This window comes from Xenopus laevis, chromosome 9_10L, assembly GCF_017654675.1.
Source record: "Xenopus laevis strain J_2021 chromosome 9_10L, Xenopus_laevis_v10.1, whole genome shotgun sequence".
Classification (NCBI taxonomy): Eukaryota; Metazoa; Chordata; class Amphibia; order Anura; family Pipidae; genus Xenopus; species Xenopus laevis.
Window position 1 is genome coordinate 61,781,427 of NC_054387.1, and position 24,434 is coordinate 61,805,860.

Here is a 24,434-nt window from a genome sequence, read left to right on the forward strand (position 1 = left end):
TTTGTGAATGTAGATTATAATGGGACAACCTCACTAAAAGTAGATCTCGCATTAGTAAAGTATGGGCACTCCTGGGCTAGAAGTACCGTACTTTATTGACTGAACCCTGCATCAGAGGGAATTTTATTCCTCCAATAAGCAGGTTCAAATTCAAGTGCAGTAAGTAAAAGTGCAATTTTGAGTGCAACCACCATGTTTTTTTTCCAACAATCCAACCTTTTCCCCAGAATTCCAGTGCCATTGCAGTCACAGGGTGCTCAGCACCAGCCATCCCCGCCTTCCATTCCGAACTGAGCATTGATGCAGGAGAACCCTTGAGCTACCACCACCACCTTGACTAGGCGGTAGTTCCAGGGTTCCTTTCTTGCCATCGTTAATAAGCGCAGCGAACTTCTAAAGAAGTGTCCATAAAATTGGTGCAATCGTCACTTACACATCGAACACTGCAAATGTAATTTTATCTGATTGGTGACAGAACTGAGCAGAAGTACATCTGCTATCATTTCCAATGAGTTCAATGTGCAAGTGACGACTGCACTAATTCTTTGGATGTAAGTGTGCTGCGCCTATTAATGCTGGGTGTGAAAGGAACCCTGGAGCTACTGCCTAGTCAGGAGGTGCCGGTAGCTCAAGGGTTCTCCTGCATTAATAGGCGCGGCAGTGCTCAGTTCAGAATAGAAAGCAGAAAGGACTGAGCAGTGCAGAGCACAACTATACAGGGTCGGACAGGGGGGACCAGTGCCCACTGGGGCTGATGTCTCAGGGCCCCCCAAGCCCCGACTATGCCGCTAATCCCCCTCCGGACCCCGGCCACAGCCAGCTTCAGCTTTCCCCCCCGCATGTACATGTGCGTACCTGGTTTTGACACAACTGGGGCAGGAGACAGAGATCACAGCAGCAAGGGCTGGAAGCGGGTCTGGGCCAGCAGGGCCCACAAGAGCCAGGGCCCACCAGGTTTTTTCCAGGCGTCCTGTTGGCCCAGTCTGACCCTGCAACTATATGGAAGTGCAAGGAGCGCATTATGATACTGTACCTTTAATGAAAGTGGTTTTACATGCAACTCACTGCAGGGATTGCAAACTGCATTTGCTGACCAGGGGGTGCCTTTTGTCTCCAGTACATTTTATCTAATAAAAATACATTCTGTATACAAAAATATCATCAGTACACAAAATTAATGCCTCTCAGGGTACATATGTAATTAGGGTTGCCACTTGGCTGGTGTTTTACCGGCCTGGCCGGTAAAAATTATGGTTGATCCCAATGTTATTAAAAGGGAAAAAATATAAATATACAGGAAGGATGGTATTTTTTTTCAGAAAAGGTGGCAACCCTATATGTAATCATGGCCATATACACTAGAATAAAATATACAAAAGACATATTTATGGACAAAATATATTATATGCAAATTACACGTATATGCCAAGCTGTATTTCAATGACTAAATAGATGTTTCCAGAAAGGAAGATTTGGTAGCACAGAATTTAATCTATCAACAATATGAACACAATTTTGTTTAAGTATACTGGCAATCAAATTACTGAACCAATAAGTAAACATACTCAATACCCAAATAACAAGCAGGTTTTAACTGGAGTCCATTTACTTGTCTTTCTTGCCACTGTAAAGTCTTGACCCACACAGAATTTATTTAACAAGTTGAAAAGCTGCCGGCTCTGCTCCACATGGCTGCATCATGTCTAGTGCATAGGATACTATCTGGCCTACTATGAATGTTAAAAAAAAAATCAGAACCTAAATAAGATAACTTGGTGGTGATATGGCTACTTTTATTATCTTCCAACCAAACCCATCATTACAATAGGGCCAATATCCAATCAAAACTTTATAGAATTAATTAAAAGAGTGGGAAGAAAGACCAGTACATGGCCTCAAATTAAATACAGCGTGCTATTGGGTAATGAGTAACCTTCTTCTTATTGGTTCAGTAATTTGACTGACAGTATTTTGTCACAAAATGATATATTGGAATCAGAATGGCTTTATGTCAACTATATTTAATTGCTTTTTATGATGTCTAATGCAAAATATTTTTTGTTTCTCCAAACAGTGGGCACAAATAAATGGTTGTAGTGCTGGTACTACTCTACAAATGCACAATTGTCTTTTCTTCTGTATCTTGGTTGCTCTTATTCTTCCTCGATTTCTCAAGTTTACGGATCAGATCTTGTTTCAATTCAGGAGTGATCAATGGATAAACATTTCCGCAATGCTCTTGATTTCTAGGACATCACGTTTAATACGCAGAAGTATCTCTGTTAATTCTGTCACTTTCCTCTCATTTTCACTCAGAGAAGATAAATGCTTCGGGATTATAGTCCACCTGTTGTACCTAGGCAAAAACAGGGCAAACAGTTTAAGCAATTTCTTACTTATATTGGATTCTAATACACAGAGAGACAGTGTTTTTTCTATATAGTCCATATAAAATATCCACAAACCTTTATCAATAAAAAGAAAAAATTTGAAGTTATTATCAATCACAACCTTGATTGTAATCCTAATTTAATTTCCCATTTAGTGAAAAAGAAAATACAAGTCAAGGCTGTACAGTTAAATACTCAACATGGTATCTTGCACAATTTAAAGGTGTTGCTCACCTTTGCGATAACTTTTTTTATAAAATAATTTTTTATTATTTCCATACAAACAATCACATACAAAACAGTGATATTGTACTTGAAAATACAGCACAGTATAAAACATCACCCGAAAAACAAAAAAAGGGGGGGGGGTACCTGTTATCCTGTTACTCTTCCCTAATCCTCTTGATTAATCTAGTTTATGTCTAATCCTTCTTGTGTTAAACATGGCTCCCAAATCTTCTTATACTTTGATGTGTTGCCCCTTTTTTCATATGTGAGCTTATAGAACGGGAGCTATAACGGGAGTACCGTATTTATCTGCCTCCTCCACTTTTTCATGTGGGTTTTTCTCTTCCCATCCAGTGCATAAGAATTGTTTTCCTACCATGGTAATGCAAAATTTTAATCAAGGTGCGAGTGATCTTACTTGTATTTGGGAGATCCTCTATAGCAGGGGTCCCCAACCTTTTTTTACATTGTGAGCCACATTTAAATGTAAAAAAGAGTTGGAGAGCAACACAAGCATGAAAAAGTCCATGGGGGTGTCAAATAAGGGCTGTGATTGGCTGTTTGGTAGCCCCTATATGAACTGGCAGCCTACAGTAGGCTCTGTTTGGCTGTACATCTGGTTTTTATACAACCAAAACTTTCCTCCAAACCTGGAATTCAAAAATAAACACCTGCTTTGATGCCACTGGGAGCAACATCCAAGGGGTTGGTTAGAAACATGTTGCTCGCGAGCTACTGGTTGGGGATCACTGCTCTATAGCATCTAGTAACACCTGCTTTGGTTCTGCTGTCAGTGGTAGTCCCAGGTCATTTATCATATACCTTACTATTTTACCCCAGTATTTTTTAATGAGAGGGCATTCCCACCACAAGTGTAGCCAGTGAGCAGGGGTCTAATTACATCTATGACAAGCATCATTTTCCTATTTGATATAACTTTTGAGGTGTTATATATACCCTATGCAGGAGCTTACATTGAATAAGTTTGTCTCTCCCTGAGACCAGGTGATAAAATGGGTCCTCAGTGGCGTCTTCCCATTCCTCTTCCGTTAGGTTGGGTATATCTACCTGCCACTTTAGGTATAATGTTGGGAATTTGGAATTCTGACTACTCATAAGTGCTTTGTATATTCTGGATATCACTTTTGTAGGGGAGGCACTCCATGTCTGCTACCTTTGCGATAACTTTTAGTGTGCTGTAGAGCAGTGATCCACAACTAGTAGCTCGTGAGCCACATGTTGGTCTCCAACCCCTTGGATGTTGCTCCCACTGGCCTCAAAGCAGGAGCTTATTTTTGAATTGGTATAACCCCCCCCCCCCATTACTTAAAAACATCACCAGTTACAGATGTTGCTAACATGTCATAACTAATACCTGACTCAAGGTCACAATATAATCCATCCATATTTTGAGGTAGTATATACCAAGATTCTCTATAGTTGATGGACAGATTCCCATGTAGCTAGAGATATTTGCATAGATGTCTCACACTCTGGTATAGTGAGAGAGAAGGGGCGGATCTTCTTTGGCTGCTGGATACTGATCCAGCTGAGTGTGCCCAGGGGAGCCTGGGTACATCAAGGCCCAGAAAAGCCATGTGCCTAGAGGAACTCTGTCCTCTAGTGTCTAAGTAGGGGAGCACGGACCCTGTGAATGAGGCTAGTAAGTGGCAGGGATATTTCTGTAACAGACTCTCTAGTAGAGTGAGCTAGAGTAGCTTGAGAGTAGTAGTTCCTGAAATCTTCCGTTTAGCAAAGGCCCTAGCCTGGGGCGTTTGAGTCACATGTAACCCATTTTCTAAGCACTAGCTGGACATTAACCCCTTTTTGGTTTGCTTAGCCAAGTTAGCGTTACACTTATGTAAAAAAAAAGTTGGGGTATCATCTCCCCTCATTCCAAATTATACCTTTTCTATTATCTGTCCTGGGAATACTTTTTTGTCACTATTTCTGCATTCTGCAAAATAGCTAGCAACTTTTTTGATCAGAATATCTAACATTAGTAATCTGATTAATATCAATATTAATATCTGATTATATCTTTAAGGGCTTGCATAGTGCAGCTTTTAAACCATTTTTTACATCACTTAATAAATTACCGCTTTGCTGTTGCAATTTGTATACTCCTTTATTCCATGTGTTTTATTTGTTACCGTCAACTGACATTCCCTTTAGACCTCAAGATGTTCATGGATGACACAGCGCTGGCTGCGACATTTATAGCAACCTTTTAGCTCTAAAAAATGGGTATGTATTGAGGATTTTCTAAAAAAAATAAACTCAGAAATATCCGATCTCTAAGTATATGCGCTAGCTATGTTACTAATTTACAAGGTCTCCTAATATCAGTATATACAAATACGTTAACATTATTTAATAATCAGCTGAGTTTCAGCCCCCTGCAGCACTAGTCTTGAGAAGTCTACTTCAAGTTAGAAAACTTAAGCAAACACCTGTTTATAGTGTATACTAGAAATTTTACTAGTGCAAATTAACACCTACGTTCATAACTATTTAACACTATTGTGCCCCATTCCAGTTTGGCATGTCTCCCCGTGTGTTCCACTCTTCTTTTTTAGGCTTTCAATGCCTTTGATAAATATCCCCCTAAAATTACTACATAATGAACATTGTGCATGTTTGACCTTAGTGCATGTGAACTACATTTTCACTCAGATTTTTTTTTTTTAAAAAATGTCATAATCAGGATGCAAATAAAGGGGCAATACACCCCCTTAATAAAATGAGTGCAATGAATAGAGCTTGAACATACTTTTTTCTTATTAATATTTCCTGTCTATGGTTTCTGTTTTCCCCTGCACTAAACAGGGCAAAATCTGACACGGGGAGGCACATTTACTATTGGTCAAATATCGAGGGTTAATTTACCCTCGATATTCGACCCTCGAAGTAAAATCCTTCGACTTCGAATATCAAAGGATTTACCGCAAATGCTTCGATCGAACGATCGAAGGAAAAATCGTTCGATCGAACGATTAAATCCTTCGAATCGAACGATTCAAAGGATTTTAATCCATCGATCGAACGATTTTCCTTCAATCAAAAAAAGCTTAGAAAGCTCACATTGGTGCTCGGTAGGCTTTAGGTGGCGAAGTAGGTTTTTTTTAAAGAGACAGTACTTCGACTATCGAATGGTCGAATAGTCGAACGATTTTTAGTTCGAATCATTCGATTCGACGTCATAGTCGAAGGTTTAAGTAGCCAATTTGATGGTCGAAGTAGCCAAAAACTCTCGAGTTTAGTAAATGTGCCCCTAAATCTAAAGTCACATTCTACTCCCTGATCCAACGAGAGCCCTATAATGAGCTAGGGCAGGACTGCCTAACTGGTAACCCTCCCTTGTGTGGCCCCCAGTTGAAAGTCAGCTTGCTGTGTCTGTTTACCATGTATAATATTTAAAAGGTATCATTTAAGAGATTAATTGTTTAAACCTCAAATTGAGACTGTAATCCCCTATATTGTTCACACATGTAATCCCCCCTGCATTGTTCCCACTTGTAACACCTCTATTGTTCACACCCAGTCCCAGACTGAACCTGCCCACATTGGTCACATGTTCACACTTTATACAAAATGCTAATGGGACCCAGCATTGTGTCACTGTATGTAGTACATTTTAGAGTGGTCCTGATGGGTTTCCCTGTCTCCTGCTCTGTTCTGCCTTCCCTATGCTCCCTGTGTGCCATACTGTGCCTGCCGTATGCTCCCTGTGTGTGTCTTTCTCTGCCTATTGAACATAAGCCTGGTATTTGTGCTGATGGCTTGTTAGCCTTTGAAAATGATTGTTAGGGGCCCCTAAGGTGTTTAATCATGTGCTGGGGTACTGTATTATACACAGGGGAGGAGACATATGGATTGAAGGGTATGTCTTAATATATGAGTGATAAGTGATATCCCTGCAGTGACCACTAACCATTTGTTTTGTTGGTGTGCTATCACAATCAATGTGGACATGCTCTTGTGGTAACATGGGTGTGGTTTAAAGTGGGTGTGGTTTAAAAACAGAGAGTGGTCAACACTGGCTTCTGTTATTGGTCCCTCCACCATGTAGGCCAGAAAAATTCCTGTCCTTGGTACCACAGAAGTTGGACAGCACTGAGCTAGGGGACAGTCACTGGACTGCCGATTTGTTTGATTGTACGGATGTTGGTGTTAAGATGTAGCCCTGTTTAGTGCAATAAATAACAAAAACATTGTGATTAAAGCCAGAAGCAAACTGTATCTGCACAAATACATTGCATTCATGTTAACAAAGGGAAATAATACATATACAGTAGCTAGTATCCCTAGTCCTACTAGTGAGAGCCAGGCTGTGTGCAACAGGGTAAGTAATGCAGCACACAGCTTTCTAACAACCATAGGTTTGTTTTAATGTAATTGCACTGAGGTATGTTTCAGCAGCAACAAGTTCCAGCCACTTACCTTTACTTACATCTACTTGGATTGATGACATAATGAGAAATCAGCTTTAAAGGGGTTGTTCACCTCAAATAAACTTTACATATGACGTAGAGGGTAATATTCTTAGACAATTTGGAATTGGTGTTCATTTTTTATTATTTGTGGTTTTTGAGTTATTTGGCTTTTTATAAAGCAGCACTCCAGTTTCCAATTTCAGCAATCTGGTTGCCATGGTTCAAATGAACCTAGCAACCTATAGACTGGAATTTGAATAGCAGAATGTTATAATAAGAATAAATGTGTAGCCTTACAGAGCATTTGTTTTTTTTAGATGGGGTCAGTGACCCCCATTCGAAAGCTGGAAAGCATCAGAAGAAGAAGACAAATAATTCAAGAACTATAAAAAAGAAAAAATGAAGACCAATTGAAAAGATGTTTAAAGGATAAGTAAACTTTAAAATAAGTGAATGTAAAATTGACGAGAGCACTATTCTAAGCACTTCATTAGTTATTTTCTTTTTATTCCAAGATATTAAGCCAAACATGTGCTGTTAATATGAATATGAATGAATTTTGTTACAACAGCGCCACCAGTTGGTCATTTCCACACCATTCTGACCACCGAGAAGTCAAGGAAGTTGCCAAGAGAAAGAAAAGGCTGCTCTGATGTTCTTCTGCTTAGGAAAGATGTGAGAAAGGTTTCTAATTTTTTTCCTATTCTTTGTGAAAGGCACCCTAGACACTAAGAAGATCACTTTCACAGCTATATAGCTTTCCATAATATAGCAGAGAATTTACTGGGATTCACGGAAGGCCTATTAATCCTTGGATGTGATTTTAATGTCCCTCTGGACCCCCAGATCGACTGCTCTACGGGAAAGTCTAGCATATCCCATGGAATCCTTCGTGATATCACAAATGATTTACACAAGCTACAAGTAGTGGATATTAGAAATTAAACAGTGATGGCTGTGCACACCCAATCATTTGAAAATAGCTCTACCTTGTCAGCATTTTCTGACGGTGCAAGAGACTAGAGAGAATAATATTGTATATCAAAAAAAAAAAGTCTCACAATGCACTCAGTAGATTCTTTAAAAAATCCGAAACATTTTATTTAAACAATATAATTTCTGCTAATCACATTTACCCAATATGGAAATAAATCAATCCAATATACCACTTAATACATTTAATATGAAATTATAAATGAAGACCAAATTAGTTTAAGTTCATCTATACCTAATGAATTTAAGTAGTTCACGTGATTAAAAAATCAATTGATATGAATTCATCTATGTACAATTAGTTTAGCGTTTCATGTATTGAATTAATTAGTTAAATAACATTTGTAGGTAGATAGTTCAGTGCCGTCCAATTAAAATGAATTAAAGTTGATGAATTGTGCCAAAAGTCCAGTATCAAAAATTCATTATGAATAAATTCCTGTTAAAAATAGAAAGGAGAAGTTTTAAAGTGCCATGTGCTGATTCCTCCAACAAAAGATTTTCTGCATTGAGAAGTCGTATTGGCCAAACTTGAAATTAGAAACTGCAGTGTCGTGGAATTAGTTGTAGCAAAAAGACAGAATTAACATCATTATTTTAAAAGAACAGTTCAGTGTGAAAATAAAAACTGTGTAAATAGATAGCCCGTGCAAAATAAAAAATATTTCTAATATAGTTAGTTAGGCAAAAATGTAATGTATAAAGGCTGGAGTGAACAGATGTCTAATAAAACAGCCAGAATCCAACTTCCTGCTTTTCAGCTCTATAACTCTGAGCTAGTCAGCGACTTGAAGGGGGGCCACATGGTACATTTCTGTTCAGTGAGTTTGTAATTGATCCTCAGCATTCAGCTCAGATTCAAAAGCAACAGATATAACCCATGTGCCCCCCCCTCAAGTCTCTGATTGGTTACTGCCTGGTAGCCAGGGTAACCAGTCAGTGTAAACCAAGAGAGCTGAAAATCAGGAAGTAGTGTTCAGACTGATATGTTATACATCAAATCACTCCAGCCTTTATACATTACATTTTTGGCTAACTAACTATATTAGAAACATTTTTTATTTTGCACAGCCTATCTATTTACCCAGTTTTTATTTTTACACTGAACAATTCTTTTAAATGCACAGTCTAATAGATGTTAGTAAAGTTTCCGATGCTAGACAACCTCTGCTTGATATATTTGCAAACCGACATGCTTTCCGCACAGCCCACATGAATTACGGGTTCAGCTGGGAGACACATTTTATACCTTAGAGCAGAGGCTTCCCCTCTAACGTCCGAAGTGCTGTGTTAGCCGATCTGGTTTACAAACAGAGGGGATTAGCATTAATTGCAGCAGTTCAACCGGGCCACTTTCTATAACTCCTCCAACACGCCGACATGTTTTGCCGCAGGTGGCTTCTTCAATTAATTGGAGTAATTGGAGGCATCTAATATAGCCCCCAGCCATTTAATATGCTAATGAGCCCTCCAACTCCTATGAGTTAGAGATTAAACAATACATGTTACAGCCCAATGCACATTGGGAGGCATTCATCACAAGCATTAAGTACTGCAGTGTAACAAGCACATTTTAAGTTTTGAGAAAAGATGAACTGAACTAACATTTAACCCTACCTCAGATCACAATGGCTAACATTTTCTTTATATATAGAATTACTTAGAATCCCGTAAGCACCCCGGATTTTTTTTTAACATTTATTCTATATGAAAAGCATCATAGCAAAACCCTGAATTTCCTTTCTTCATTAAGGCCTTTTGGCCATAATGTATCCAGAGTGTATATCCATTTTAACTCTTTCTTAAGAAGTAATTTATCTATGTCGCCTCCATGAATCCCCATTGTAATGTGCTCAATACCATGCATCTTAAAGCATTAGGTATCACCTGCATGGATTTCATTAAAATGTCTGGCCACAGAGCTTTTAGGTGATTTACGTCTTATGTCCCCTATGTGTTCTAACAGACTTCTGCCAAGGGCATGTTTCGTCTTACCCACATACATTAGGGGGCATGTGCATTCTATAATGTAGATAACAGCAGTCGTTTTACAGTTGATATAACTATAGATAGAAAAATTCTTATATGTCAATCTAGGATGCTTAAAGGAATCACATATTTTAATAAATCAGCATGCCTTACAGTTCCCACATTTCCAAGAATCAATTACTTTCTTCCCTAGCCAAGTTGTAGCTCATGTCTGTTTTGTCCCCACAAAGTGGCTACGTGTCAATTTATCTTTCAATGAAGGTGCTCTTTTAGCGGTAAGTCTGGCATAGGCTCCCAGCCTCCCACTAGTACTTGCAGTTCTGGATCTGCCAACAAGATATCCCAATTGTTATTTAGGACTTTCCTGATGTCATCCCATTGGGAGTTATAGTTTGTTCCGAACCTATAAAAAGTGTCCCTTGTTTTCTTATTTTGTTTATAAATTAATTTTGACCTGTCTGACATTCTTGCTCTTTGATAGCCCTGTTCAATCATACTGTTGTCATATCCTCGGTCTTTGAACCTACTTGACAATTCTTTAGCTTGTGTCTCAACGCCAGTGACGGGCCAACCCGGCCAGGGGCCCTAGGCAGCCGGGGCGGTCAAAGCGCCCAATACGCGAGTGCGAAAGCCGCCATTGCGCATGCGCGAAAAGCCGCCATTGCGCATGTGTGAATGTTTTACTGAAAAACGGAAGTGAAGGAGAAATTGCATGTTATAACTACATTGATCCGACTGTCGGATGAAGCTGTGATTTCATCCGACAGTCAATGTAGTTGTAACATGGGATTTCTCCTTCACTTCCGTTTTCAGTAAACCATCCGACACGTCGCATTCGTTTAGTCGCATTGCGACGTGTCGGGTCTATACGCATCGAGCCCTGCCCTAAAAGATAACACTATTACTTCAAAGAAAATGTGACCGAAGACGTCAACCCAGTGATAGTTTGGGAAGCCCATAAATGTTGTATTAGGGGGGACACTGATTCAACTATGTTCTAGGAGAAAACAAGCCGACAAAGCCAAACACAAGTCTTTACTAACTGAAATCCAAAATCTCGAAACTGGCCACAAATGCACTCCCTCTGCAGACCTTCTCTCCAAACTTACCTCCCTACACACAGAATTAGCAGAACATTAGAACTTTTTCACTGAAAAAGTTATTACAAGAATGAGGCATCACTTCTATGAACATGGGGATAAGTGTGGCAAGCTATTAGCTCACTTATTGAAATTTACGGATTTCAATAAACTACACCACAACCCCCAGATAGCACAAGAATTTCATAGGTATTACACTGAATTATATCAGATAAAGATCCCTACAACAATTGATGGCTCCTCTCAGGCCAACGCTATTGATACATTCCTCAATATATTGCCCATCCCCCAACTATCATCGGCACAGAAATGAACTATGGAGGCAGATATTACAGCAGAGGAAGCTTTCCAGGCGATTAGTTCGTCCCCGACTAGCAAAAGTCCTGGGCCTACACCATCAGCTATTACAAAGAATGTTCAGACCTATTCATACCTCATATGACAAAAGCAACGATGAATTCTCACATACTGTAACTCCTTAGAAGCTCACATTTCTCTCCTTTTAAAAACAAATAAAATCCCAGAAGACCCAGGAAGCTATAGGCCTATCTCATTGATAAATGCAGACGTGAAGGTCCTAGCAAAGATAGTGGCTTCCAGAATACAAAAGGCTCCTAGTCAACTAATAGGCCTTGACCAAACGGGCTTTATAGTAAAGAGATAATACCAATAAACTGATAATACCAATAAACTGATTAACATTCTCCATTTTGCAAAACACAAGAAAATCCCCCTTATGCTACTGTTGACAGACACCGAAAAGGCTGTTGACAGGGTCAGTTGGGCATATATGTTCTAATGTTTGGATTTGGAGAATGTCTATGTAAATGGATCAGATCTTTATACAATGGCCCATTAGCAAGGGTTAGGGTGAACTGAGTGCTCTCTAACTATATAACAAAGAAGGGCACCCGGCAAGGATGCCCTCTCTCTCACCCACCTCATTTGCCCTAGCTTTTGAACCTCTTCTTATACAAATTTGCCTACATCTGGGCATCTCTGGGGTCACTATAAGATATAGACAATATAAAGTAGCTGCAAATTCGGATGATCTACTTTCTGGACTAAACAACCACTGTCCTGGATAGGAAGAATTAAAGTTGTTAAGATGAACATAATGCCACGACTACTCTACTTGTTTCATTGTGTACCTTTACTGTACCCTAAAACTTGTCTTTTCAATCTACCATAATAAAATTTATCTGGAAAGACTGTCCAACAAGAACTAAAACTATCTTACCTACAGTAGGAGGAAGGCAGAGGAAGGCCTAGCTCTTCGAGATTGTGTCTGATATTTTGGGCAGAGACACAGTCTGCGATTCGGGGAGATTAATCTCCTCTTCTTTGGGGCGACTAATATCCCCAAACTGCCTCCCCAGCAGTGGCGTAACTACCGGGGGAGCAGGGGGGTGCAATTGGGCCAGGGCCCGCACCCCCTCAGGGCCCCTTGGGCAGCTTGCACGCCACTGCACGCACAAAGAAAACAGTATATGGAGGGGGGCAGGGGGCCCGGCAGCATGTCCCACGCCAGGGCCCGCCCCCTCCAGTTACATTACTGCTCCCCTGCCTTCCACGGGATGGCACTTGGCCCGCTTTGTTTTCGGAAGTCGTCCGAAGTTTCCTCGTGAGGCAACTTTGGGTGACTTCGAAAAATGAAGCTCTCTGAGTGCCATCCTACCACATCCATTTTTGTGGTCACACCCCCTAATTACCATGTTCATTTTACAGGTTATGAAAGTTTGAACCAATTTCTGTGTTTTTTCTGTGTTATTACCAGTGTCGGACTGGGAAACCAGGGGCCCACCCTAAAACCTTTGACTAGGGGCCCACTAATTAATCTTAGACCAGGGGCCCACTCTTAGTACTATTATTATTCCTCTTCTCACTCAACCTCTATTCTCCTAGTCTCTTTTCTTTACATACTATAATATATTATTCCATCTATTTAGCCTCTTTGTTCTCATGGAAATAGGGAATGGCCATGAAATAGGCCAAATGTTTAGAACCACTGACATCTTGGCCCACCGGGACTTTTCTTGGTATCCCGGTGGGCCAGTCTGACACTGGTTATTACAATTTTGCTAATAAATGTGAATTGCACTTTTAGCTGCAAGTCACAGTTGCAGCTTAGAGACCTGCTTATCTTAATTTGTTACATTTGTTTCTTTGCTTATCTTAAATTGTTACAAACATATCAAACTGCACCTGCCAAATATTCTGGGCTCTACCAAAAGCCAATTAAGTTTTAGAAACTTACGGGTCCGTTTACTAAATTGCGTTAAAAATATTCGCACAATATATAGACAGAATTTTTGCCAAATATGTTATCAAATGCAAAGGGGGGCTGTGGGAGCACTCACATTGCTAAGTAAAAATATATTTAAGTATAAGGGAAGTGCTACCAGTAGTGCCAATTTGGTCGGTGCACATTCCCTGGGCCCCTGTCTAAGTAATTCAGTATATATGCAAATGCATGTGTTCACAAAGACAGGGGCTTTTTAGTTACAAAGTTATGATCATAAAGTTGATAAGCCACCATAAATTTGCGAATATTCATGCGCAAGAATAATTGTTCACCAGTTAGCACATTCGCTGAAAATAACCCTACATACACATTAACGGCCGGTTTACTAAACAGTGAAATGTGCTGAAGACAAAATTAATGCCAGAATATTCGCAAAATTTTACTGTGGCGTAAAAAGTTTTTTTTTCGCCAGAAAATTCTCAAAGGGCAGGAAATATCCCATAATACTTTTTTTTTACCCATCATTCTTTGCTGACAGGAGACAGATCTGTAGCTATTGCTGGCAGGATTTTTGGCTTCTGCTTCTATCTGTTGCAACAGCAGCAGTTTCAGCTCAGAGTCGTATTATTGGCAGCAGCATCACAGTCCAAGGATTCGTCAGCCTCTACACTTTTTTGGTTTTATTGTGATTGGCTACATTAAACAGTGCATTTCTATGAAGCAAAGAGATTGGCTGGTATGATTTCTTGTTCATATGATTCTATTGGCAGAAGGGTGTATATGATGCAGACATGTTTGATTGGTGTTACTCTGGTGATGTTGTTGGATGGTATAATCATCAGTCAATAAAGTTTATGAGTTTTAAAGATGCATTTCTGGCCATAAATGTCACAGTAAAAATTGCCATAATAACCGCCATAAAACAAGACTATTTTATAGCATAAATATTCGCAAAAATGTAATTTGTCACCAGAAGATTTGCAACTTGCTAAAATTACCGCTAACGTAAGCTGATTCGTTAACGTAGGTACCACAAGTGATCGCAATGACTTCTGAGCGCATTGCTGTTTAGTAAACGTAGCTGCTGCGAATATTCTGGCGTAAAAATATTCTTAGCGATAACATGCGAAACTTAAAGTCAAATCTACCGCACTTTAGTAAACGGACCCCTATGTATCTTTTATTGGCTGTTCAGTACAGGAGATCAAAGAGAAAGTCGGGACATTTCAGTAACAAGCCGGTATCGCGTGTTGAGCTCTCAAAATCGGGACTGTCCTGCGAAAAACAGGACAGTTGCGAGGCAGGCCCGGACTGGCAATCCGTGGGTTCTGGCAAATGCCAGAGGGGCTGCTATAAGGTCCCATTGAAAGTCAGTATTTAGTGGGCTGGTGGGGGCTGTTTGGGCCTCTATGTGGGCTGATTGGGCCTCTGTGTACCTGAAATGCCAGGGCCTATTTTAATTCTCAGTCTGGACCTGTTGGGAGGTATGCAAACTCTCTACAAAAGTACCCTGTGCCAGCAGAAACTAGACAGGGAGCTCAGCATCAAAGGTGTCTATCTGCATCCCCTACAGTCCTGGTACACAGTTGCCCTGGAAAGGAACAACGATGATGGACACACTGTGGCTGAACTGTTGAATAGTGTACTCTGCATACCACACTAAATATGTTTTTTGCAATAGCCTTCCCCCCTTTTCCAAACATATTTGAGCTCTTGGGAGCCCCTGAAAAGAGCAAGCAGCTGCTGTGTCAGGGCACTGCCCACTACTGTCTTGCTGGACTCTGGATGGGGATGCTAGAGAGTTATTGGGTACAATCATGGCTTAGGGAAGCATGTGCATTGGATGTGAGGTTGTGGGGGATGCTAGTACCCTAGGGACATACCTCTGCTGCCTCCCCTAATGATGGCTTTGTGTATGAGGATCTACAGGCAATTGGCAGGCAGTAGGGAAAGTTGAAAGAAGGAAAAAAGAGAAAAATTGCCAGTGCACGGTTTGCTTTTAAAAATATTTTTTTTTACAAAAAATGAGGTACCACACTTTGGCCAAAATATGTAAGTTCACGGGCCACGTCAAGGCCCCTCATTGTATGCAAGTCCAACACTATTTATGAGCATTATAAGTCTGTAGTGCTTTTAAAATCAAGTCCCCCAGCAACCAATGCAACTGAGTAGTACACTTACCTTTAGCTCAGGAGCTCTAGTGGGAAAGCAGGGAGCTTTTAAGCCCCAGCCAACAAACATACCCCTGTGAATAATTACCTTCCTTTGTAGCACATTTCAAATCAAGTCCCCCAGTAAACAATGTGACTGAGTAATAAGACCATGATGCACTTCCCCTTAACTCAGGGGCTATAGTAAAAAAGCAAGGAGCTTTTTAGCCCCAGCCAATTAACATACATCTGAAAGTGATTCCCTGTTTTAAAGGCTGAATGGCAGCTAGGCAATATTTGGCTAAAATTTGTAAACAAAACACAGAAAGAAATCGCCAGTGCTCGGTCTAACTCACGCTGTGGTGTTGACCAGCTGCTATAAACACCATTGTGGTAGCGCTCGGCCTAACCCACATTCTGGAGTTGACCAGCTGCTATAAATGATAAAAAGCCAATAGGGGAAATAGTAGGGAAAGTTGGTAGCAGAAGACGTGGGAGAGGTGTAAGAGTTGCAAGTACAGAGGAAGAAAGTGTGTGAAGAGGGGGTTGGCACAAGGCAATGCTTGGATGACAGTCGGGACTTGCCTAGGGCATCCTGAGGTTATGGCAGAGCACTAGGTACAATGTAGTGCTACAAATCACATGCCCTTTATACTTAGGTGCTAGAACTACTTGACTGACCACTTAAATCTCAAAAACATACAGAGAGCACATTTCCTATACAGGCCCCCAAGGACCCATGCCTGGGGCAGCAGCCCTATCTTCAGTTATCAGTGCATGTGCATGGGAACAGCTGTCCTGCACTGGTCTGATACCTAGGGTGCCACCGGAAAAAAATAAAGCATCTATAAAGAAAGCTCTAAAAAAGAGCAGAAATCATCAAAGCAAAATTACCTTAAAATGAAAGCCATAAGTGAATATTTGCACACAGAATCTCTGGATGTCTCCCCACAACAAGAGTAGTAATTATTCTCATACTGTTCATCATGGTTGAGGTATCTCTCAAAGGCAAGGGCAATTTCATAAGTTGTTAGAGCTCTGTGCAGTTGCGCTTGGCTTTCTGTTGTCTTCTCTGTGTGTCTGTCCTTGTATCCTAGAAAGTGAGAAACTTCATGGATTAATGTGCCCAGTTGGGAGTCTAATGCCAAATATTTCTTTTCTTTCCAAAATAGAGGGCACAAATAAATGGTTCTAGCACTGGAGCTGCTGTACACATAAGCAATTGTCTTCTCCTCTTTCTCTGGGTTGTTGTCCTTCATAAAAGTCACTTTCTCAAGTTCACGGATCAGATCCTGTACCAGCTCAAGACTGATTAATGGATAAGTGTCTCGCTTAGCATGTTCCTCTGGCTTCTCCACCAGTAGATCGTCCCTTTTCTTTAGAGCATCGTGTAGAATATGCAGAGTTCTCTCTTTCGCTTCTTCTGCCACTTTCCTCTCATCCTCACTCAGAGGAGATACATGCTTTGCCACCAGAAACAGTCTAAGCCACTTCTCCATCATATGAGATTTTTTTTTAATACAGACAGTATCTGAGCTGGTGACTTTTATTGTATTAAATGACAAAGGAAATCCCCATAATCCTTTATCAACAAAAATAAAACATCTGGCACTGATTAACGATTATGGCTTTTACTGTAACCCATATCTGGTTTCATTTTCACCTTTAGTGAAGCAGAAAAAAGCTTCCTAGTGGGAACTGAAGTTTCTCAGATCCTAAATTAATTTGCTGGGTTTAACCAGAGGATCCAGTGCTGCATGGTAATCATATATATCATTTATATAGCGCCACTGTTTCCTGCAATGCTTTACAGAGTAGAAAGCTACAAATAGAAGACATATACACACATTTTACCAGAATTGAGTCCCAGTTAACAAAGTTTGTATGCATGGCCCATATGCAGTGATTTGCAATTCACTAGTGGTGAAATTACAAAATGGAAAAAATGTGGAAAAAAAAAACACGCTGGAACCTCCTCACACAGTGATTCCAGATAGTTACTGAAAAAGCAGATTTTAGTACCATAAAATGTAAATTTGAATGGTCTGCATTAAACATAGCTATTCAGCCCAATAGACATCATTGATATGTGGACTGATTAATGCAGTTTGGTGAGAAACTGAGCTATGTTTTTCCATAGTAGGGCAGGGATAGAGGTTATGCTGAGCCAACCTGACTCTCCAACCAGATTAACCCAGTTACTCACTGAAGCACACTGCATTGGTATGTTGGCATATGAATGATGTCCCAGAGAAGTGTTTTTAACTTCTGGGATTTCTGTTAGTTGTCTGGATATTGGGCTGAATAGTTTATTCACCTGTTGATAAATATGCTCCTAAAGATTCCTCACAAGTGAATAGAGGGCTGAGTTCTCAACTAGTGAATGTGAACTTTCATTTCATACTGTTAAATATATGATCCATACCCTATGATCAGGGCCCTCTTCTGAACTTCCACAGCCAAGGTCTAAAGCCACTTAAAGGACTTTTGGCACCTAAGCAAGGGCCACTTGACAACCCTTACCCCCAACCCTTCCACAACACCATTTCCCCCTCTCTGGTAGAGTTAGTGTTGTACAAAGGCCAAGTGACAAAGAAAGGGTGAAGGGAGACAAGAGGCTGGTCTATGTTTAGCCAACAAAAATGGTTATGCCCTAGGCAGGTTTCCTTCCTACTACACAGTTAGTGATCTAAATGCCAACAGTGAAAGAACAGCTTCACTATTGTTCTCTCCATCCCCAAATTAGTAAGACACAGGCTGCAAAGCATTTCCAGTGGACAAGAGTTTAAAGGAGAACTAAACCATAAAAACAAATATGGCTTGAAAAGCTGTATTTTATATAGGGAACTTACTCCACCAGCCTAAAGGTTCAGCATCTCTACAACAATAATGATTTGGGTCTTCGAAGTTGAACTTGTGGACAGGAGCTCCCATCTTGGATTTTATTAGGAGTGGTACTACACATGCTCAATGTGCTCTGAGCAGCTGGTAAGAAGCTAAGATTAGGGGTTGTCACAAATCATTAAGCAGAAAATGAGGATCACCTGTCATAGAAGTTGATGCTACAGGGATGATTGTTAAATCCTAATGCCAAATGCACTGGTTTCTGAGTTGCCATGTAATGTGAATCTGAACTTATTACTGACTAGGGATGCACCGAATCCAGGATTCGGTTCGGGATTCGGCCTTTTTCAGCAGGATTCGGATTCGGCCGAATCCTTCTGTCCGGCCGAACCGAATCCGAATTTGCATATGCAAATTAGGGGCAGGGAGGGAAATTGCGTGACTTTTTGTCAGAAAACAAGGAAGTAAAAAATGTTTTCCCCTTCCCACCCCTAATTTGCATATGCAAATTAGGATTTGGTTCGGTATTCGGCCGAATCCTTCGTGAAGGATTCGGGGGTTCGGCCGAATCCAAAAAAGTGGATTCGGTGCATCCCTATTACTGACACAAAACTTGTATGTTGACATTTATATTCTATTTATACAGTATATTGTGAGTTGGTCCCCAAACTTAGCTAAGTGACAAGCACCCAGAATTAGCTGTGATTTAGCAACAATCAAAAGTACTGAGGCACATATCTTCCCTGCTACAGGCTGTGGTTGTCGGGGGCTGGTACAGATCCCCCAAAGCATAATGTGCAGCATTTCTAGCCTGTTTTTGCTTAAACTTTAGTTCTCATTTGACTATGATTCTTTTACTAGAGACTAGGGTAAATGACACACCTTTCCATGGCTATTGTGCTTATTCCTTCTTGTGAGAGGTCAGTGTGCGTGTAACAGGGTACGTAACCCACCACACAGCTTTGTAACAGTCTCTGGTTTGTTTCAATGTAACTGCATTTTAAGTGGCGACGTGACACAGTCAGTTTTATAGCATTCAGCACTACAAATGCTTTCACTTTCCTCTTACTGGAAACTGAGCCTGTTCTGATCAGAAAGGATTATCAATAATATGTCAATATTCTTTATTAACCGTACTTGAACAAAGAAAAGCGGCACTCCAGATAAAAATGGTGTTTTTATTGCAATAGGTCACAGGCGAGCATCGCTGGTCTTTATTATGTATGTGATCAGTGAGGTGATTTCCAGCAGAAGGGAATTTAAGACACAGTGACGCCTTCACAGACAAACAGCATGTGATAACATGATAATTAAACAGTAGAAAAAGTGTGTTATTTTTTTCTAAGTGGTGCATTTATTCACTATCCTTAAATGTCACTAGCATCATGTGTCTCAATGGTGGCCACACAAATGCCATTATATTACACCACTCTAGTCCTGGCATAACCCACACAAGGCAAGGGTTCTAGTTCAAATGGCAAAGAATAGATGTTATGGGAAGTGGCCCAAAATACTGTGCAAAAGCTAATGCCACTTTGTACTGGGCAACACAATTGTATAAGTCATTATGCAATGTGATTTTAATCCTTTCCCCACCAAATCTCTCATATCCAATGTCAGACTATTACACCAGGGACTGAGCAATCTCCTGATGGGCCCAACTGTCATTGGACCCTGCTACTCACCCAACCATGAAACCTTGCATGTCAATGTCATGGCCATTCTCCATTTCTGTACAAAAGAAAGTGGGGGAGGGAGGGATAGATGAGTTTCTGCTCCCCTAGCTAAAGGCTTCAGACAGTGCACCTGGGTCTCTTCTTATATAGTATGTGGTGAGTTCTTTGAACAAATCCATCTTTATTGTTGGGATAGACACCACAAAATGAAAGTGATGCCTACAAATTGTCAACAAGGTCAGTTTAGTTCCTGAAAACACATTGCCAGTTTTTTGTATGTGGGGTAAAAGCCCCAAAAAGTAAGTTGGCCCTCGAAAACCATTCGTTTTTGCAAAGCGCATGTTCTGATGAATTCATATTTGTTAAATTGCTGTTTCTACTTGGAACTAGAAAACTACAAAGCACTGCTAAAAATCCTTTTAAAACATTTCTAACATGTTGCCTCAAAGCTTGCACCAGTTCAGGACTGATTAATGGATGTGCCTTGCTTGCCTTGTTCCTCTGGCTTCTCCACCGGTAGAGTGTCCCTTTTCAGGCAGAAGCAGTCTACGTTAACAAGTAACCTCTGCAAAAAACTACAGGAGCTTATTATACATCTCTATATGTTACAATGGATAATTTTCCATCATCTATTGCAAACAAACTGTTTTCCTCACTACGCACTCAGGCAGAATGATGGATGCAGCTATCATAACTGAGGAGATGGCTAAAGCAATAAGGCACATAAACCAGCCAAGTCATCGGGCTTTCAATGAAATCCTAGAAAGCATAATTGACCTTTTTACCAAAATCCAGTGAGGATGACAGTTTAAATTATAGACCAATATCTATAACAAATATTCACATCAAAATGTTATCTAAAATACTGGTGGTCGGTCACAACAGATGTCTCATATAAAAGTGTAACTACCCACAACAATGAAAAATACCAAGGGAGACTTTAAAATCATGTGCAATGATTGTCATTTTATGGTTCAGTAGAACCCATGCCTTTAAAATAACTCTCTCGCTCACTTGTACTTTGTAGGTTGTTACCTGTCACTATACCCGATTGTGATTTTTAATAGGAAGCTGGTCAAAAAGCTGATCATTCATTACCGATTTCCATTGTATAAGAAGGCATCAAGCAAGTCTACTATGCACAAAATAGGGGGGTTGTGTGTGCACTGCATGGCTAAGTTTAAATATGTTTAAATACATTTAAATACAATAGAAGTGCTACTTATTTGGCCAATTAATCAGTGCACATTCCCTGGTCCCACATCTCATACGTAATTCAGTATATATGCAAATGCATGTTTTCACAAAGACAGGGTTTTTAGTTACAAAGTTATGATCATAAAGTTGAAAAACCACCATACCACGTCAAGATAAACCCCATATGGCGGTCCCTAACTTGTTTAACTCCAGTCATAGTATAAAAAGTATTTTACCTCTGCATAGAAGCATTACTTGTAATAAGTGTCCCTTGAACCTTGGTTTCAGTCTGAGGGCTAGATCCTCCCCCGCCACTAGCTATTGCGGCTTTTAAAAGTGAGAGACTGGCCAATTTTTTAAAAGCATAGGACCACCATTAGTTTAAAGGGGTGGGTATGGGGTGGTACAAACCGCATGAAGCTTAGCCTGCCCCCATGGTGATTGCATTTGAAATTTCACTTTGCTCACTGCACTTGTGAACCTAAATGTGCCCTTCATTCTCCCTGTCCATTTAATGTACTTGCTATGTGACTGTGCTTATTTGATATAGCTGGGATTTTATAGATCTTTGGAGATGCTCCTGGAATTGACCACTGACCATTTATTTTTGGTAATGACCAACCACACTGGGATCTCTGGAGTTTCACCTTAAACTCAATTTATTTTAATACCTAAGTCTCTTAGGGTAGGACTACATGGACGTTTGTGGCGCGATCCGACGCCATGCGTTGAAATGCCTGCGACTAGGCAGCGTCCAGCGTCTGCATCCGACAGTCGTGTCGCGTCAGATCAATGCTGCGACTTCATCCGACATTTCTACCTTATTTTTGTTGCATGCGACTTGTAGCAGGCGTTTTGTCAAAGCGAGTCGGATCGCGCCAAAAATGTCCATACCCTAATATAGACTGTCCACCACAAATTTAAGATTACATTATTATTTTTTCATTTTGCATTGATCTACCCATAACTGTTGATGGCTGATTATTCAATAATTCTTGATCCATTATCACACGGGGGCTGAATGATCCTCCTGGTCTGTGGAAAAGCAAAGGTTGAGAATCAACCCCTAAACTGTCATTAGCTTTCTTTTTTGCCTTGAACCATTGAGTCAGCCCAGATGCCGGCACACGCAACTGATTTTGCTATGCAAAAATTCTATCAATGCTGAAATGTGTCACATGAGCCTGGCTCAGGCTGATGCAGTGTCGGACTGGCCCACAGGGATACCAGGAAAACTCCCGGTGGGCCAAGTTGTCAGTGGGCCCTTGTGCTGCTAAACATTTGGCCTATTTCAAGGCCATTCCCTATTTCTATGAGAACAAAGAGGCTAAATAGATGGAATAATAGATTATAGTATGTAAAACTATAAATAGAGGTTGAGCTAGGAGAGGAAGAATATTAGTACTGACAGTAGGCCCCTGGTCTAAATTTTCTTGGTGGGCCCCTGGTCTAAGGTTTTTGGGTGGGCCCCTGGTATCCCAGTCCGACACTGGGCTGATGCAGTGGTTCCGGGTGCAGGCAAAGAAGAAACCTAATGTCAGTTTTGGGTCTGATTCTTGGCATGTGGGAAACAGTCCCCTTGTGGCATTGGCCTTAAATGCACGGCTGAAAAAAATAATGTACAGTATATTCCTAAGGTGATATCCATCTTGTACTGCTAAAAATGTTAGTAGCTGGTAACTTCAAGTTACCACGTGACACAGTCAGTTTTATAGTATTCAGCACTACAAATCCTTTCACTTTCTAAATTTGCTTTCCTCTTACTGGAAACGGACCCTTTTCAGATCAGAAAGTATTATAAATAATATGTCAATAATCTTTATTAGGTATGTAATCAGTGAGGTGCTTACCGGCAAAAGGGAATTTCAGACATAGTGACGCCTTCACAGACAAACAACGTGATTCCATGATAATGTGAGGGTTCCAGTTCAAATGGCAAAGAATAGATGTTTTGGGAAGTGGCCAAAATACTGTGCAAAAGCTAATGCCACTTTGTACTGGGCAACACAATTGTATAAGTCAGGGGTCAAGAGGGTCCTGAAAACACATTGCCAGTAAGTTGGATCTAGAAAACCATTCGTTTTTTGAAAGCGCATTTTCTGATGAATTCACATTTGTTAAAACATTTTGTTAATACAGGGATTAAAATTGTAACTACAAACACCAGGGGTTTTATGAACAGTTTGATATGCAATTAGCATTGGGTTAGAATAATACATGATATGTACAGACCCCCCAAAGAACAGCACCAGATAAAAATCCAATAAAAACATTCAAATCAATAATACAAAAAAAAAAAAGATTGTTATTCAAATAAATGAGTGGTTTGTAGGTTTATAACTAGCTCAAAAGGACAGTACTGCCATTGAGTTAAAATGTTTTATTTGCAGTTTATATCAGTTTTCCAGCACCTACAAATAGAATATTTCATGGCCACAACAGGCCTGGTTTATATGAGAATCGGTTTCATCCTATATGTGTGTAGAAAGCCATGAATGGTAGTTGAACATGTACGGATGCTTTAATAAAAACAGATTATTATTATATTATTATTAAAGATTATTATACAGCTTTTTATGTCTGGGTGATAGGTCCTATTTAAAGTTTATCACCTACAGTCTAGAAAGGGCTCTGGGCCTTACAGCAATTTGCTGGTGCCCCATTCACAGCTGTTGTGCACTACAGCTCTGCTAATGTCTGACAGTCAAGGGCAATTTGGACACTCATGGGCAGATTTATCAAGAGTTGAATTTCGAGTTCATGGGAGTTATTTAAAACTCCCATGAATTCAAATTAGACCAACTGCAATTTATTAAAAAACTCAAGAGAATGGGATCGACCCGCAAACTCGAATCGAAATCAAATTCAAATCGAATTCGATTCTAGTTTTTTCTCTGAAAAAAACTGTAATGTCAGGAAAGCAGCAGAAATCTCCAAACTAATCCCAGGACATCCCCCATAGGCTAAACCAGCAATTTGGCAGGTTTAAGGTGGCAAATAGTCGAATTTGAGTTCTTAAAGGGCCAGTGTATGATAAATGTAGAATTTTTTAAAAAACTGGAATCTAATTTTTACAATTCCCTAGTCAAATTTGACAGGTTTGGCAACAAGAAAAAAAACTAGAATTTTCACTTTGACCCTTGATAAATCTGCCCCTCAGTCTAACTAGGTCCAGTTGAATCCGGG

At 40.2% G+C, this 24,434-nt stretch overlaps 1 protein-coding gene across 2 annotated transcripts; it reads right to left on the reverse strand.

The window, feature by feature from the left end:
• Nucleotides 1–1,776: 1,776 nt before the first annotated feature.
• On the reverse strand, nucleotides 1,777–17,149 carry LOC121398285. Of its 2 annotated transcripts, none has more exons than XR_005964222.1 (2): nucleotides 9,297–10,395; nucleotides 1,777–2,356 (listed from the first exon to the last, which is right to left on the reverse strand). XR_005964222.1 is itself a non-coding variant. In XM_041577300.1 (2 exons), the coding sequence occupies exons 1-2, from the start codon at nucleotides 17,031–17,033 to the stop codon at nucleotides 2,212–2,214; spliced, it is 753 nt and encodes a 250-aa protein (XP_041433234.1). In that variant the 5' UTR covers nucleotides 17,034–17,149; the 3' UTR covers nucleotides 1,777–2,211. The 2 variants fall into 2 exon arrangements, 1 of the variants encoding a protein (XP_041433234.1); XM_041577300.1 differs by lacking the exon at nucleotides 9,297–10,395 and adding an exon at nucleotides 16,426–17,149.
• Between the last annotated feature and the right edge of the window lie 7,285 nt (nucleotides 17,150–24,434).